This window comes from Coregonus lavaretus (genome assembly GCF_964263955.1).
Source record: "Coregonus lavaretus genome assembly, chromosome: 35".
Classification (NCBI taxonomy): Eukaryota; Metazoa; Chordata; class Actinopteri; order Salmoniformes; family Salmonidae; genus Coregonus; species Coregonus lavaretus.
The window spans coordinates 19,201,843-19,220,058 of record NC_140022.1 but is presented as its reverse complement, the minus strand read 5'-3'; the positions used below and the strand labels follow the sequence as shown (position 1 = coordinate 19,220,058).

Below are 18,216 nucleotides of genomic sequence, written 5' to 3'. Positions count from 1 at the left end.
TACACCAGCTCTGTCAGGAGGAATGGGCCAAAATTCACCCAACTTATTATGGGAAGCTTGTGGAAGGCTACCCAAAATGTTTGACCCAAGTTAAACAATTTATAGGCAATGCTACCAAATACTAATTGAGTATGTAAACTTCTGACCCACTGGGAATGTGATGAAATAAATAAAAGCTGAAATAAATCATTCTCTCTACTATTATTCTGACATTTCACATTCTTAAAATAAAGTGGTGATCCTAACTCACCTAAAACAGGGAATTTTTACTAGGATTAAATTTCAGGAATTGTGAAAAACTGAGTTTAAATGTATTTGGCTAAGGTGTATGTAAAATTCCGACTTCAACTGTATATACTGTATGGTGTCATTTCATGGGGCTCTAAATAATACGGAGTGTTGCTGTTCTTTTACTCCACCCATTCCATTGGCGGCCACAATTCAAATCACTGTATATGGAAAACATCACGTGTGCAATTACTGCGCTACAGAAAACCTTCTATCCAAACAACAGTGCAGGGCATGCACACTGAATTAAAGAGCAACTACACTCAAAAATCTAGGTTTCTAAGACTTTTCAAAGACATCAAAAGCATTGTTGTGAACACAGAAAATCTAATGTTGTTTTTATATTTAAAAAGTGTGACAAAACCTGAAAGAATGGGGGAAATCCGAAACCTGGAAAAACCAAACTGAGAAATTGTAATTTCGGGAAAAAAACTGAAGTAGGCAAAAAATTTAAACAGACTTTAAAAGGCCTCACCAAAGTTTTTTGCTGTGCATGTGCTGTCATCCTTCAGCACAGCTTTTTGGGGAAAGTTGAGGTCAGGTCAAATATTGACTATGCACCCAAGAGGGAAAGAAGTTGGGCCATCCTAGAAATGTTTTAGAGTAAAATAATATAACATTTAGCAGGTGCTTTTAGCCGAAGCGACTTAGTCATGTGTGAATACATCTTTACGTATGGGTGGTCCCAGGAATCGAACCCAGTATCCTGGCGTTGCAATGCTCTACCAAGATACATGACAGGGTTATAAATGCTTTGTGAACCGTCAATTTAATATGATTCATAAGGCCTTTATTAAGCAGTACTTATGCCACCCTTTATAAAGCACAGGTTTATGTCATATTTGACTTAGTGGGTTACGTCACATTTGACATTGGTGGCTATGTCACACAGTTAAGCCACATTTATGAACCCTTTATGAAGCATGACATACAGTTATAGATGATTTGTAACAATTGATTCAACATGTTTTTTCCTGGTGGGTTGACCCTTGATTTTTTGTTTAATCTGCTCAACCAGTACTGGTGATGAACCTGCCAGATATGTCATCTAACTAGCACACACGACAGGACTGTTGAATTCTAAGTCAAGTGTCATCTTAATGCTGTGTAAATCCAAACTTGTTCTTCTGAAAGCTCAGTGTGGAAAGACTGCTAGCTGCAACTTTGAACTCAGGCATTAGTTTCAAGGGCAGAGTGTATTTTCGATCATAGCTGAGTCGTTAGTACATGTAAGAACCAAGTAACTTTACAGAGAGAGAGAGAGAGAGAGAGAGAGACGTAATAAATTAATTCAGACACATTTTGTTGTACTGTAATTGGAGCCTTGAGAGCATTGTGTGTGTGAGAGAGACATTTTAACAAAATAAAAGTACCATAGTAAATCTGCACAGAAGACTCTCCCTTCATCTTCCAGTATTTTAACAACGTTAATTGTTTTCCAGCTACAATAAACGTCTAAATGACATCAAAGAATGCAAAGAACAAGCACTGTCGCACGCGTAAGTATATCCTCTTCATTGTCCCCCAGTAGTTTTTTTATACTGCCTTGCAATATAATTTTCATAATGCTAAGTCAATAAAACATTAATTTTGCATTCATTGCAGTGGATCCATGCATAGAGAAAGGCGCAAGTTTCTTAGGTCTGCTCTGAAAGAGTTGGCCACAGTTCTGTCTGACCAGCCTGGACTGCTGGGCCCAAAGGTAAAACCAACCCCCAAAAATATCCCCTTTTTTAATCTATCGATGGATATGTATGGGCATTATTGTTGAATAAGTGTGCTATTTGCTTCTGTCACTAACAAGTCATCTTCGATAAGTAACACACATTATCTATGTTATATGTGATAGTCTGAAGAGGAAATTCAGCAAATCTTGGAGGACAGTGGGAGTTGATAAAGGCTTTTTTTAATCAACTTCCACTGTTCTCCAAGAGTTGCGGAATTTCCTATTCACTTTAGTTTACTCCTCAATTCATGTGTTTTGCGTCAGTGTTCCCTTCCCTTTTTATGTGATAATGTAATAAGATGTGTTTGAGTCTAAAGGCCGGGTTGTTTTTCCACAGGCTCTGTTTGTGTTCATGGCTCTCTCTTTCGCCCGGGACGAGATCATCTGGCTCCTCCGCCACGCAGACAATATACAGAAAAAAAGCACAGATGACTTCATTGACAAGTAAGCTGTATTCTCAACGGTACAAAACATCTGGGGGGAAAATGCTACAGCCGACTGCTGATTCTTTGCTTCAAATTAACAGTGGTTTGGTTATATGAAATCCTCTCACCTGGGGTGTATTCACTAGGAGCCAAACGGAAGCAAACATTCGTAATGGGGATGGACTAACTTAAGGCTGGGCGATAAATCCTGTTTTGGCAATTCATTAGCATTTTTTTTTTGTGTGTAATAGGAAAGTTTTTATAAGCGTTTTGTTATAACATCGGCATATGCGGCATCTCACACCTCTGCACACCTCAACTGTGTCACAGCACATGCACCATGTTTCGAAAAGTTATCTACCAATCCTGACCTGCCTTAACTACATAATGTAACCGCACCTGTCAAGTGAAGCATCAACAGCAGCAGACCAGTGTGAGAATGGCGCTGAAGTGCTAAGACGTTGGTTCCATCATCAGTCAGCAGAAAAGTTGACATTTTTACATTTTAGTCATTTAGCAGACGCTCTTATCCAGAGCGACTTACAGTTAGTGAGTGCATACATTTTTAATACTGGCCCCCCCATGGGAATCGAACCCACAACCCTGACGTTGCAAGCGCCATGCTCTACCAACTGAGCTACAGGAGGCTACACAAAATGTACTTGATATTCTACTCTACTCAAACTATGGAACATCCCTAGCCATGAAGTGCTTTGAAAGGCTGGTCATGGCTCACATCAATACCATTATCCCAGAAACTCTAAACCCACACCAATTTGCATACCGCCCCAACAGATCCACGGATGATGCAGTCTCTATTGCGCTCCACACTGCCCTTTCACACCTGGACTAAAGGAACACCTATGTGAGAATGCTATTCATTGACTACAGCTCAGCATTCAACACCATAGTGCCCTCAAAGCTCACCACTAAGCTAAGGACCCTGGCACTAAACACCTCCCTCTGCAACTGGATCCTGGACTTCCTGACGGGCCGCCCCCAGGTGGTAAGGGTAGGTAACTACACATCCGCCACGCTGATCCTCAACACGGGGGCCCCTCATGGGTGCGTGCTCAGTCCCCTCATGTACTCCCTGTTCACGCGTGACTGCATGGCCAGGCACGACTTCAACACCATCATTAAGTTTGCCGATGACACAACAGTGGTAGGCCTGATCACCGACAACGATGAGACAGCCTATAAGGAGGAAGTCAGAGACCTGGCCATGGGGTGCCAGGACAACAACCTCTCCCTCAACGTGATCAAGACAAAGGAGATGATTGTGGACTACAGGAAAAAGAAGAGGACCGAGCACGCCCCCATTCTCATCGACGGGGCTGTAGTGGAGCAGGTTGAGAGCTTCAAGTTCCTTGGTGTCCACATCACCAACAAACTAACATGGTCCAAGCACACCAAGACAGTCGTGAAGAGGGCACGACAAAACCTATTCCCCCTCAGATCCTCAAAAGGTTCTACAGCTGCACCATCGAGAGCATCCTGACTGGTTGCATCACTGCCTGGTATGGCAACTGCTCGGCCTCCGACCGCAAGGCACTACAGAGGGTAGTGCGTATGGCCCAGTACATCACTGGGGCCAAGCTTCCTGCCATCCAGGACCTCTATACCAGGCAGTGTCAGAGGAAGGCCCTATAAATTGTCAAAGATTGCCACCCTAGTCATAGACTGTTCTCTCTACTACCGCATGGCAAGCAGTACTGGGGCGCCAAGTCTAGGTCCAAGAGCCTTCTAAACATATTCAACCCCCAAGCCATAAGACTCCTGAACATCTAATCAAATGGCTACCCAGACTATTTGCATTGCCCCCCCGCACCTCAATTACCTCGACTAACTGTGCCGGTACCCCCTGTATATAGCCTCGCTATTGTTATTTTACTGCTGCTCTTTAATTATTTGTAACTTTTTTATTTCATATTTTTTCTGATTTGTTTTTGTCTTTTTGTAAAAACAAAAATTTTATTATTTCTTAAAACTGCATTGTTGGTTAAGGGCATTTCTGACTTACTGCAGATTGAGAAATTATGTGACTAAACTCAACAAACAGAAGAAGAAACTGTATTATGTATCCAATACCTGTTGTATTCGTCGCATGTGACAAATACAATTTTGATTTCAGCAGATTGGATGATATTTGGATGAAACCAGATCATAGTAGGATGACAAAAGAATAAAAAATGACTGTTGCTGGTATATGGATAACGTTTGACTATAAAGTTGTGGAAGGCTTATAATTAGCCTTGTTATAATTGTACATGCCCTGAGCTCATTAGATTATAGCTGACTGTTTGAAATGTAGTATATTGATGTTTCATTGTACAACAAAGCCTATTTAGAGAACATTTTAAAATATTGATATACACTACATGATCAAAAGTATATGGACACCTGCTCTTCGAACATCTCATTCCAAAATCATGGGCATTAATATGGAGTTGGTCCCCCCTTTGCTGCTATAGCAGCCTCTGATCATCTGGGAAGGGTTTCCACTAGATGTTGGAACATTGCTGCAGGGACTTGCTTCCATTCAGCCACAAGAGCAATAGTGAGGTCGGGCACTGATGTTGGGCGATTAGGCCTGGCTCGCAGTCGGCATTCCAATTCATCGATGGGGTTGAGGTCAGGTCTCTGTGCAGGCCAATCAAGTTCTTCCACACAGATCTCAACAAAACATTTCTTTATGGTACTCTCTTTGTGCACAGGGGCATTGTCATGCTGAAACCGGAAAGGGCTGTCCCCAAAATGTTGCCACAAAGTTGGAAGCACAGATCGTTTAGATTGTCATTGTATGCTGTAGAGTTAAGATGCATTGGGGCGGGTAGCGTTCTCCATGCATCCGCCAAACCCAGATTCATCCATCGAACTGCCAGATGGTGAAGCGTGATTCATCACTCCAGAGAACGCGTTTCCACTGCTCCAGAGTTCAATGGCAGCGAGCTTTAGGCCACTCCAGCTGGTGCTTGGCATTGTGCATGGTGATCTTAGGCTTGTGTGCGGCTGCTCGGCCATGGAAAACCATTTCATGAAGCTCCCGACGAACAGTTCTTGTGCTGATGTTGCTTCCGGAGGCAGTTTGGAACTCGGTAATGAGTGTTGCAACCGAGGCCAGAAGATTTTTACGCACTACGCGCTTCAGCACTCTGTGAGCTTGTTTAGCCTACCACTTGAGCCGTTGTTGCTCTTAGACCTTTCCACTTGACAATAACAGCACTTACAGTTGAATGGGACAGCTCTAGCAGGGCAGAAATTTGACGAACTGACTTGTTGGAAAGGTGGCATCCTATGACGGTTCCACGTTGAAAGTCTGAGCTCTTCAGTATGGCTGTTCTACTGCCAATGTTTGTCTATGGAGATTGCATGGATGTGCGCTCGATTTGATACACCTGTCAGCAACGGGTGTGACTGAAATAGCCAAATCCACAAATTTGAAGGGGTGTCCACATAGTTTTTGTATATATAGTGTATATATCGTGTGTCGCCCATAAGTGTTTTTTTTTTTTTTTTTTTTAGATTTTAGGCAATATCGCCAAGCCCAAGGGGTACTCAAATACTATTTGAGAAGGTCCGGTCACACACATTTCCTAGGTGGCAAAGGTCAGGATGTTATTTATCGTGGATTGTGGATTGTTATTTATCGGCGTAGTAACAAACCCCCACCTCGCAACACATGTACCCTAAAAATGTTGCATTTTTAAAGCTAATTCTCTGCAATTCTACACATTTTGCATTGTCTTATATGTGTGTTCATAATGATACCTGAGTGACACAACAAAATCATTGCTACCAAATAGAGTTCTACAAGCAGTTGTTACAACAACAAGAAAATAGCTTCAAGTGTTTTGTCCAAATACTGGTGGAGTCAACTAATAAAATAATGGACAACCTGACGAGAGGTCCAGGACCTGAAGAACAGTTTGCAGTTCTCCCAGGGTCAGCTCGATGAGTTTAAACAGGAGAACGGCAAGATGACCGCAATCTGTAAGTCATTGAGAGAGGACATCAGTTCTGTATGCGAATGACAGAGAAATCTGATTATCTCGAGGGACAATCAAGGCGGAACAACATGGTTGTGGACAGAATTGCAGAATCTCCACATGAGACGTGGACGTAGTCTGAAGACAAAGTGAGGGAAATGATCTCTGAGAAACTGAAGATGGACCACAGGAAGACTGAGGTGGAGCGCGCCCACAGGACTGGAAAACCCACCACTGGCCCAGGTGACAGACCCAGGCCGATAGTGGTCAAGTTCCTGAGGTTCAAGAACAAGGTAGCTGTTCTGGAAATAGTGAAAGATGATGAGAGGTCTGTTCGTAATAAAGAGATGCTCTACTTTTCTGACCCCACACTCCACAAAGCAAGTCCTTCAGGCTCTAGTTTGATCTTATCTTGATTAATGTCCAGGCTTATTGCTGCAAATAAAGACCTAGTTAAGCTGCAGCTGGCCCAGAACAGAGTGGCACGTCTTGCTCTTCATTGTAATCAGAGGGCTAATATAAATAATATGCAGCCAGTCTCTCTTGGCTAAGAGTTGCGGAAAGACTGACTTCTTGTTTTTATAATAAACATTAATGTGTTGGAAATTCCAAATTGTTTGCATAGTCAACTTACACACAGCACTGACACACACACTTACCCCACCAGACATGCCACCAGGGGTCTTTTCACATTCCCCAGGTCCAGAACAAATTCAAGGAAACGTACAGCATTATACAGAGCCATGAGAGCATGGAACTCCCTTCCATCTTATATAGCGCAAGTGAACAGCAAACCTGGTTTCAAAAAACTAATAAAGCAACACTTCACAGCACAACGCCACTCCCCCATGTGACCTACTTGTTGTGTGTATATACTGACATGTATGTGTAACTGATCGATGCACACACACACTACATGTTAATGTTTTTAAATGTATGTAAATTGTAAAGTATTTTGTCTGTAATGTATTTTTCGCTATATGACGGAACCCAGTAAGACTAGCTGTTGCCATTGGCGTCGGCTAATGGGGATCCTAATAAATCAAATAACAAATAAAAATTATGGAGACCCCCGGGCACTTAATCTGGCCATAATAACTACAAGACTTAGATGGCTGGTTAGCCTTACTTACCTACCTAGCTAACATGGGCTAGTAGTTGATCAACTGAACATTTCTGACAGGTTATAAATAGCTCTCCAAGGTCTGTCCGTGATTACCATATTTTCGAAATTGCACCTTGTGCCTTCTGCTATTACAACTCTCAACAGCAGTAAGTTAAAAGCCTGACTGATTTCCAAAAGTTGAAATATTGTTGAGTATGGCATGGCTGCCCTAGACTAACTTGAACTTGTTCCATAAGAAACATTTGTTTTGCTACGGTGTGCACCACTGAATACACCCCTGACTTCTCCTTTTCTCTTGTTGCTTCTCAGGCACATTGCAGAGCTCATCTTCTACATGGAGGAGCTCAGGGCACACGTCAGGAAGTATGGTCCCGTAATGCAACGGTACTATGTGCAGTACCTCTCCGGCTTTGACGCTGTGGTTCTCAACGAGCTTGTGCAGGTGAGACCCCCTCCCCCATACACACATTAACACGTGCACGCTGACACACGCATACTAGTTTCTTGCATTCAACAACAACAAGACAGTGACACGTAGACCTACCCTTCCAGAACCTCTCCGTCTGCCCTGAGGACGAATCCATCATCATGTCCTCCTTTGTGAACACCATGACCTCCCTCAGCGTGAAGCAAGGTATTCAGCCTGACATTTAAGAAACTCACCCGCCTGCTGCTATCTCCGTCCCAAGTGTTGCTTTATGTATGGGCACTGTGGTGGGTGCGGATGTTGACATCAGGAAATGAGGAGTGTTTGTGCTTGTGTTGCAGTGGAGGACGGAGACGTGTTTGATTTCCGGGGCATGAGGCTTGACTGGTTCCGTCTGCAGGTAAGCCACTGACAGCCCAGGGCTGATTATGGTAGCCATATCAAAAACTGTCCTCGTATTACAAAAACTCAATAACTCTATGCTACCCTAGTTATACCCTTATGGGCCAGTTTTTTGGACCCAGATTAGAATCTCCTTTGGAAGTGCTTTTTAGAATAGTATTAGGCTTAATTTGTGTCTGGGAAACTGTCCCTATGAATATTATGTCCATTTGTAAACAATATACTGCATGCCGTATTCTATACACATTTTAGAACCAGAGCAACATAAATTGAACAAAACAATTACGTTTTGTCATTGTATCCGTGGTAAATTAGTTTGCAGCATTTACAGCACTTAAACAGTGGTGTTTACCCCCCCCTAATTCTTTAGAATCGAAGACTTTGGGGGAGAGGGGAGTGCTAAGCTGACATATGGAATTGTTTTAAGCTGGTCATACTATGGATCATTTAGCTATCTGGTTTAGAATTTTAGGACCCCTTTAGGTATAAAAAACTATATATAAAAAATTGATTTGATAAAATGTTGATTTTGGTTTTTTCTACTAAAGCCCATAGAAACGAATTGAATAACACAATTCATAAATGGCAAAAAACAGAAATACCTTATTTGCATAGGTATTCAGACCCTTTGCTATGAGACTCGAAATTTAACTGTTTTCATTAATCATCCTTCGGATGTTTCTACAACTTGATTGGAGTCCACCTGTGATTGGACATACATTTGGAAGGTCCCACAGTTGACAGTGCATGTCAGAGTAAAAACCAAGCCTTGAGGTCGAAGGAATTGTCCGCAGAGCTCCGAGACAGGATTGTGTTGAGACACAGATCTGGGAAAGGGTACCAAAAAATGTCTGCAGCATTGAAGGTCCCCAAGAACACAATGGCCTCCATCATTCTTAAATGGAAGAAGTGGAACCACCAAGACTCGTCCTAGAGCTGGCCGCCCGGCCAAACTGAGAAATCGGGGGAGAAGGGCCTTAGTCTGGGAGGTGACCAAGAACCCGATGGTCACTCTGACAGAGCTCTAGAGTTCCTCTGTGGAGATGGGAGAACCTTCCAGAAGGACAACCATCTCTGCAGCACTCCACCAATCAGGCCTTTATTGTAGAGTGGCCAGACGGAAGCCACTCCTCAGTTAAAGGCATATGACAGCCCACTTGGAGTTTGCCAAAAGGCACCTAAAGGACTCTCAGACCATGAGAAACAAGATTATCTGGTCTAATGAAACCAAGATTGAACTCTTTGGCCTGAATGCAAAGCGTCACGTCTGAAAGATGAACGGAGCAAAGTACAGAGAGATCCGTTATGAAAACCTACTCCAGAGCGCTCAGGACATCAGACTGGGGCGAAAGGTTCACCTTCCAACAGGACAACGACCCTAAGCAAACAGCCAAGACAACGCAGTAGTGGCTTCGGGACATGTCTTTGAATGTCCTTGAGTGGCCACTCTACCATTTGGCAGTACGTCCGGTTGTACGTACTGCCAAAATCTCGAACGCAACGTTGGAGGCAGCTTATGAACATTACATTCTCTGGCAACAGCTCTAGCGGACATTCCTGCAGTCAGCTTGCCAATTGCACGCTCCCTCAAAACTTGAGACATCTGTGTTGTGTGACAAAACTGCACATTTTAAAGTGGCCTTTTATTGTCCCCAGCACAAGGTACACCTGTGTAATGATAATGTTTAATCAGCTTCTTGATATGCCACACCTGTCAGGTAGATGGATTAACTTGGCTAAGGAGAAATATATTTGGGAGAAGTACGCTTTTTTGTGCGTATGGAACATCTCTAGGATTTTGTTTTTCAGCTCATGAAACGTGGAACTAACACTTTACATTTTATATGTTTATATTTTTGTTCAGTGTAGTTTGTAGGTCATACCGTTCAGACGCTACAGACATTTCCGTGAGAAGACAGATTTTCGGGACGTCTCATGGTCTGACAAACGCTCTGCCACCTTTCACTGCAGATGCGGAAGTGCGACACTGGCGGATGCGGTTGATTGAGACTCATCCAATGCAAAAAAAAAACTGATATCCCTCTTGTTTTGTTATTTAACTTAGATTGACATGGTAATCTACTCTAGGGGGTTAAACACCAGTTGTAAGAGAGACTGGAATATGATGCTAGCTGAAAGGGAGAATGGTTTTGATTGAAATTCAAGGTATTTTGATTGATGTAATCAAACTATGTTGTCTGTCTCTCTCTCTCTCTCTCTCTCTCTCTCCAGGCCTACACCAGTGTGTCCAAAGCCTCTCTGGGCATCGCTGACCACCGGGAGCTGGGCAAGATGATGAACACCATCATATTCCACACCAAGATGGTGGACTCCCTGGTGGAGATGCTGGTGGAAACCTCGGACATCTCCATCTTCTGGTAATTAATAACCCAACAGACAGAAAATATATATATATTTTTTTGTATATATAAATTATATATACAGGGTAGGTCAGCATTGATACCAGATCTCATTTACAAGGGAGCCGTGTGAATAAAATGTAATGCAATATAATGTAAAAATATCAATACAAGATTAATTAAAACAAGCACAACTTTCATATATCACCGCCCTTAAACTTGGTCTAATCTGTCCAATGGAGACCAGCGAGTCTAACTTCAAGGTGGCCTCAAGGCTATTCCATTAGCTGGGGGTATAAAAACTAAAAGCAGTGATGTGTACGGAAATGGTCCCCAGTAATAAAACGCAGTGCTGAATCTAAAGGTTTTAAAACAGAGGCTGCCGCGTGCATGTAGATTGTATCACCATAATCAAGGACTGGGAGAAGCGTTGCTTGAACAATCTTCCTCCTACTTTCAAAATTGAGCCAGGATGTATTTCTATAAAAGAAACCAATCTTAATTCTCTGCTTTTCAATGTGTGTTTTAAAAGATTGTCAATCCAAGTACTTATAATGGGGAACTTGCTCAATTTGGGCTCCCTTCAATGTGTAAATACGCAGGTCCTCAGGGTCAATATTACGAGACCTAGAGAACATCATAAACCTGGTTTTATTAGGATTCAGCACTAGTTTAAGATCAGTAAGCAATTTTTTATTTTATTGAGTCAAAACCATGCTGAAGGTCATGAATGGCCTGCTGTACTGAGGGGGCAAAGGAGTAAATGACTATAATCTGCGTAGAGATTGTTACAGGTTCTAACAAATAGACAAAAATTATTTATATAAATAGTGAAAAGAACGGAGCCCAAAATGGACCCCTGCGGCACATCTTTCTTAATATTGAGGAAACTAGATTTGATACCATCAGTAAGCACACGTTATGTCCTGTTATAGATATAAGATTGCATAGAACTGCACCATTGGGTATATGCCTCAAGCAAGGACCTTACATGTTCTTGCTCGAGTAGGCCTAACAGCTCTTAGCACCGAGCCAATTTACATTTTACATTTACGTCATTTAGCAGACGCTCTTATCCAGAGCGACTTACAGTTAGTGAATACATTTTTAATTTTTTTATTTTTTATACTGGCCCCCCGTGGGAATCGAACCCACAACCCTGGCGTTGCAAACGCCATGCTCTATCAACTGAGCTACATCCCTGCCGGCCATTCCCTCCCCTACCCTGGACAACGCTGGGCCAATTGTGCGCCGCCCATGAGTCTCCCGGTCGCGGCCAGCTGCGACAGAGCCTGGATTCGAACCAGGATCTCTAGTGGCACAGTTAGCACTGCGATGCAGTGCCTTAGACCACTGCGCCACTCAGGAGATGGATAGCAGTCTGGATCCTTAGGATGAAATAGATCTACAATGGTTTCTCAGCCAAACATGTAGAGACCACATACGGCTGAATTTCTCACAGTTCCAATGCACAGACGGAATAGAAACTGAGGTTATGGGTTGTTTACCCGACTCCTGTATGGTCTCGATAAGCTGTTTGAAAATGGATTTGAGCTTTTCTGCTTTCACTCGCATGACATAATTTGATCCGATACGAATCACAACTCGTTTTGTGTCAGAGAGTTGCTTTTTGATGGTTGGGAACAGTTCTTGTAAATCCGTCACGCACGCCCCCAGGTAACAAAGAGTACTTGCATCTGGGACGCAATATGACAAACCACGAGGTTTCAGCAATGATGCTAGATCAGGAGTCTCCAACCCTGTTCCTGGAGAGCTTACCCTCATGTAGGTTTTTGCTCCAACCCCAGTTGTAACTAACCTGGTTCATCTTATCAACCAGCTAATTTTTAGAATCAGGTGTGCCAGATTAGGGTTGGCGTGAACCTACAGGACGGTAGCGCTCCAGAAACAAGGTTGGAGAGCCCTGTCCTACATGGAGGATGATACCTTCCAACTGGGGCAGACGAAGCTCCTCCTGCTGCTCCCCCATTTCGAACATTGCTGGAGTTTGGGGCTGGGGGGAGCCTTGAACTCACATTGGGTGTTCTCGAAGCCCTCTGCGGACTGGGAGCCGTGGACCACTCATTACTCACAATGGGGACTCCGGACGTCCTTCTTGTGAATCTTGCTGTGGGAGTGGAGATTCCAGGCTGAAATTGATTGGCCAGGAACAGCCCAGACCGCGCTTGTGGTCAGTGGCTCGTTCTTCTACCTTTCCCTCTGCTTTTACCTTTACCAGCGAATGTCACCCAGTGCTGGGACTGGGTAGATAGCATCGGGGTAGAGCTGGTCGGAACGCCATTGTGTAGCTGTATGTTTGGGAAGTCAACCTCATAGATTTCGTCCCGGTCTGCCTCAATGGCAGACCCGCCCCAAGGGAGCGTATATTCGTAGGCTGCATCCACTCTAGAAGCCTCTTGGCGATAATTCAGTCTACTCTTCAGTCCCCTTTTGAAGTGTGATCATCCGATCCTTCAGCTCAGCATTTTGATTGCACTTTAGACAGACGTAGACCTGGGTAAATTCTTCCTCCTTCACACTAAAACTGCCAGGCCTTTCAGCCTATAAGTATCCGCTAGAGAATGTTGTCGGGGGACATTAGCATACACATGGCCTCCAGCCAATGACGGGTCAACATTCGAACAGTCTAATAAATACATGTCATATATGCTATAGGAAGAATAATCATTTGGTTGTGTTTATGAAGGTCTTAAGGTAACATTAGAATACGAAAAAACTATTATTTCAAAGAACATAATAGCATTTTCATTAGTTTATGTTACTGTAGGCTATAAGTAAAATGAAAGAATAAAATCCATAACACAGAAATCCATTATAATTTCATTTTGGCAGGTTTAAAGAAACATTGAAAATAATAAATGTATTTAAAATATATATATTTTAAGTTTATTTTGTTACTAATCTTTGCTTAGTGGCCTGAGCGATGCTGCCGTGCGAGTGCTCATGTGCTGAACGCATGGACTTTTAAAAAGTGATATTTGGAGATAGAGCTGCACCTCACGAATTTTGAGAGCTATTTGACAAAGGTAAGTGTCTTAGAAACTGCAGAATATGCTCTTTCTAATAAATCAAAGCGTTTTACCTGCATGTGATTTGAAGGAGGATTTGATAAAGTGGTGCTCCTTTCCCTGCCTCTGTCAATTAATTCCAAGCTGCGCCCATCTCTTCATTTACAATTTGACAACTGATAATATTGTCTCTCTTATTATGTCAATCAATCAATCAATTTTATTTTATATAGCCCTTCTTACATCAGCTAATATCTCGAAGTGCTGTACAGAAACCCAGCCTAAAACCCCAAACAGCTAGTAATGCAGGTGTAGAAGCACGGTGGCTAGGAAAAACTCCCTAGAAAGGCAAAACCTAGGAAGAAACCTAGAGAGGAACCAGGCTATGAGGGGTGGCCAGTCCTCTTCTGGCTGTGCCGGGTGGAGATTATAACAGAACCATGCCAAGATGTTCAAAAATGTTCATAAGTGACAAGCATGGTCAAATAATAATCAGGAATAAATCTCAGTTGGCTTTTCATAGCCGATCATTAGAGTTTAAAACAGCAGGTCTGGGACAGGTAGGGGTTCCATAACCGCAGGCAGAACAGTTTAAACTGGAATAGCAGCAAGGCCAGGCGGACTGGGGACAGCAAGGAGTCACCACGGCCGGTAGTCCCGACGTATGGTCCTAGGGCTCTGGTCTCTCAGTTGGCTTTTCATAGCCGATCATTTAGAGTTGAAAACAGCAGGTCTGGGACAGGTAGGGGTTTCGTAGCCGCAGGCAGAACAGTTGAAACTGGAATAGCAGCAAGGCCAGGCGGACTGGGGATAGCAAGGTGTCATCATGCCCGGTAGTCCTGACGTATGGTCCTAGGGCTCAGGTTCTCAGAGAGAAAGAGAGAACGAGAGAATTAGAGAGAGCATACTTAAATTCACACAGGACACTGGATAAGACAGGAGAAGTACTCCAGGTATAACCAACTAACCCCAGCCCCCCGACACATAAACTACTGCAGCATAAATACTGGAGGCTGAGACAGGAGCGGTCCGGAGACACTGTGGCCCCATCCGAAGAAACCCCCGGACAGGGCCAAACAGGAAGGATATAACCCCACCCACTCCGCCAAAGCACAGCCCCCGCACCACTAGAGGGATATCCCCAACCACCAACTTACAATCCTGAGACAAGGCCGAGTATAGCCCACAGAGGTCTCCACCACAGCACAAACCAAGGGGGGGGCGCCAACCCAGACAGGAAGATCACGTCAGTAACTCAACCCACTCAAGTGACGCACCCCTCCCAGGGACGGCATGAAAGAGCACCAGCAAGCCAGTGACTCAGCCCCTGCAACAGGGTTAGAGGCAGAGAACCCCAGTGGAGAGGGGAACCGGCCTGGCAGAGACAGCAAGGGCTGTTCGTTGCTCCAGCCTTTCCGTTCACCTTCACACTCCTGGGCCAGACTACACTCAATCATATGACCTACTGAAGAGATAAGTCTTCAGTAAAGACTTAAAGGTTGAGACCGAGTCTGCGTCTCTCACATGGGTAGGCAGACTGTTCCATAAAAATGGAGATCTATAGGAGAAAGCCCTGCCTCCCGCTGTTTGCTTAGAAATTCTAGGGACAATTAGGAGGCCTGCGTCTTGTGACCGTAGCGTACGTATTGGTATGTACGGCAGGACCAACTCGGAAAGATAGGTAGGAGCAAGCCCATGTAACGCTTTATAGGTTAACAGTAAAACCTTGAAATCAGCCCTTGCCTTAACAGGAAGCCAGTGTAGGGAAGCTAGCACTGGAGTAATATGATCAAATTTCTTGGTTCTAGTCAGGATTCTAGCAGCCGTATTTAGCACTAACTGAAGTTTATTTAGTGCTTTATCCGGGTAGCCGGAAAATAGAGCATTGCAGTAGTCTAACCTAGAAGTAACAAATGCATGGATTAATTTTTCTGCATCATTTTTGGACAGAAAATTTCTGATTTTTGCAATGTTACGTAGATGGAAAAAAGCTGTCCTTGAAACAGTCTTGATATGTTCGTCAAAAGAGAGATCAGGGTCAAGAGTAACGCCTAGGTCCTTCACAGTTTTATTTGAGATGACTTTACAACCATCAAGATGAATTGTCAGATTTAACAGAAGATCTCTTTGTTTCTTGGGACCTAGAACAAGCATCTCTGTTTTGTCCGAGTTTAAAAGTAAAAAGTTTTCAGCCATCCACTTCCTTATGTCTGAAACACAGGCTTCTAGCGAGGGCAATTTTGGGGCTTCACCATGCTTCATTGAAATGTACAGCTGTGTGTCATCCGCATAGCAGTGAAAGTTAACATTATGTTTTCGAATAACATCCCCAAGAGGTAAAATATATAGTGAAAACAATAGTGGTCCTAAAACGGAACCTTGAGGAACACCGAAATGTACAGTTGATTTGTCGGAGGACAGACCATTCACAGAGACAAACTGATATCTTTCCGACAGGTAGGATCTAAACCAGGCCAGAACTTGTCCGTGTAGACCAATTTGGGTTTCCAGTCTCTCCAAAAGAATGTGGTGATCGATGGTGTCAAAGGCAGCACTAAGGTCTAGTAGCACGAGGACAGATGCAGAGCCTCGGTCTGACGCCATTAAAAGGTCATTTACCACCTTCACAAGTGCAGTCTCAGTGCTATGATGGGGTCTAAAACCAGACTGAAGCATTTCGTATACATTGTTTGTCTTCAGAAAGGCAGTGAGTTGCTGCGCAACAGCTTTTTCTAAAATTTTTGAGAGGAATGGAAGATTCGATATAGGCCGATAGTTTTTTATATTTTCCGGGTCAAGGTTTGGCTTTTTCAAGAGAGGCTTTATCACTGCCACTTTTAGTGAGTTTGGTACACATCCGGTGGATAGAGAGCTGTTTATTATGTTCAACATAGGAGGGCCAAGCACAGGAAGCAGCTCCTTCAGCAGTTTAGTAGGAATAGGATCCAGTATGCAGCTTGAAGGTTTAGAGGCCATGATTATTTTCATCATTGTGTCAAGAGATATAGTACTAAAACACTTAAGTGTCTCTCCCGATCCCAGGCCCTCGCAGAGCTGTGCAGATCCAGGACAGCTAAGCCCTGGAGGAATACGCAGATTCAAAGAGGAGTCCGTAATTTGCTTTCTAATGGTCATGATCTTTTCCTCAAAGAAGTTCATGAATTTATCACTGCTGAAGTGAAAACCATCCTCTCTTGGGGAATGCTGCTTTTTAGTTAGCTTTGCAACAGTATCAAAAAGAAATTTTGGATTGTTCTTATTTTCCTCGATTAATTTGGAAAAGTAGGATGATCGAGCAGCAGTGAGGGCTCTTCGGTACTGCACGGTACTGTCTTTCCAAGCTAGTCGGAAGACTTCCAGTTTGGTGTGGCGCCATTTCCGTTCCAATTTCCTGGAAGCTTGCTTCAAAGCTCGGGTATTTTCTGTATACCAGGGAGCTAGTTTCTTATGACAAATGTTTTTCGTTTTTAGGGGTGCAACTGCATCTAGGGTATTGCGCAAGGTTAAATTGAGTTCCTCAGTTAAGTGGTTAACTGATTTTTGTCCTCTGACGTCCTTGGGTAGGCAGAAGGAGTCTGGAAGGGCATCAATGAATTTTTGTGTTGTCTGAGAATTTATAGCACGACTTTTGATGCTCCTTGGTTGGGGTCTGAGCAGATTATTTGTTGCGATTGCAAACGTAATAAAATGGTGGTCCGATAGTCCAGGATTTTGTGGAAAAACATTAAGATCTACAACATTTATTCCATGGGACAAAACTAGGTCCAGAGTATGACTGTGGCAGTGAGTAGGTCCAGAGACATGTTGGACAAAACCCACTGAGTCGATAATGGCTCCGAAAGACTTTTGGAGTGGGTCTGTGGACTTCTCCATGTGAATATTAAAATCACCAAAAATTAGAATATGATCTGCTATGACTACAAGGTCTGATAGGAATTCAGGAAACTCAGAGAGGAACGCTGTATATGGCCCAGGAGGCCTGTAAACAGTAGCTATAAAAAGTGATTGAGTAGGCTGCATAGATTTCATGACTAGAAGCTCAAAAGATGAAAACGCCATTTTTTTTTTTGTAAATTGAAATTTGCTATCGTAAATGTTAGCAACACCTCCGCCTTTGCGGGATGCACGGGGAATATGGTCACTAGTGTAACCAGGAGGTGAGGCCTCATTTAACACAGCAAATTCATCAGGCTTAAGCCATGTTTCAGTCAGGCCAATCACATCAAGATTATGATCAGTGATTAGTTCATTGACTATGACTGCCTTTGAAGTGAGGGATCTAACATTAAGTAACCCTATTTTGAGATGTGAGGTATCACGATCTCTTTCAATAATGGCAGGAATGGAGGAGGTCTTTATCCTAATAAGATTGCTAGGGTGAACACCGCCATGTTTAGTTTTGCCCAACCTAGGTCGAGGCACAGACACAGTCTCAATGGGTATG

General features: G+C 43.3%; 1 protein-coding gene across 2 annotated transcripts in view; it reads left to right on the top strand.

Annotated features, from left to right (window-relative positions):
- Positions 1-18,216, top strand: part of LOC311109751 (nck-associated protein 1-like) — a 58,644-nt gene that overhangs the window by 27,747 nt on the left and 12,681 nt on the right. For both annotated transcript variants that reach the window (XM_084152727.1, XM_084152728.1), the window contains exons 10-16: positions 1,731-1,787; positions 1,894-1,990; positions 2,352-2,458; positions 7,864-7,996; positions 8,107-8,188; positions 8,323-8,381; positions 10,616-10,761. In XM_084152727.1, the coding sequence (XP_084008853.1) occupies positions 1,731-1,787; positions 1,894-1,990; positions 2,352-2,458; positions 7,864-7,996; positions 8,107-8,188; positions 8,323-8,381; positions 10,616-10,761 (681 nt within the window). The remainder of the gene's footprint in view (positions 1-1,730; positions 1,788-1,893; positions 1,991-2,351; positions 2,459-7,863; positions 7,997-8,106; positions 8,189-8,322; positions 8,382-10,615; positions 10,762-18,216) is intronic.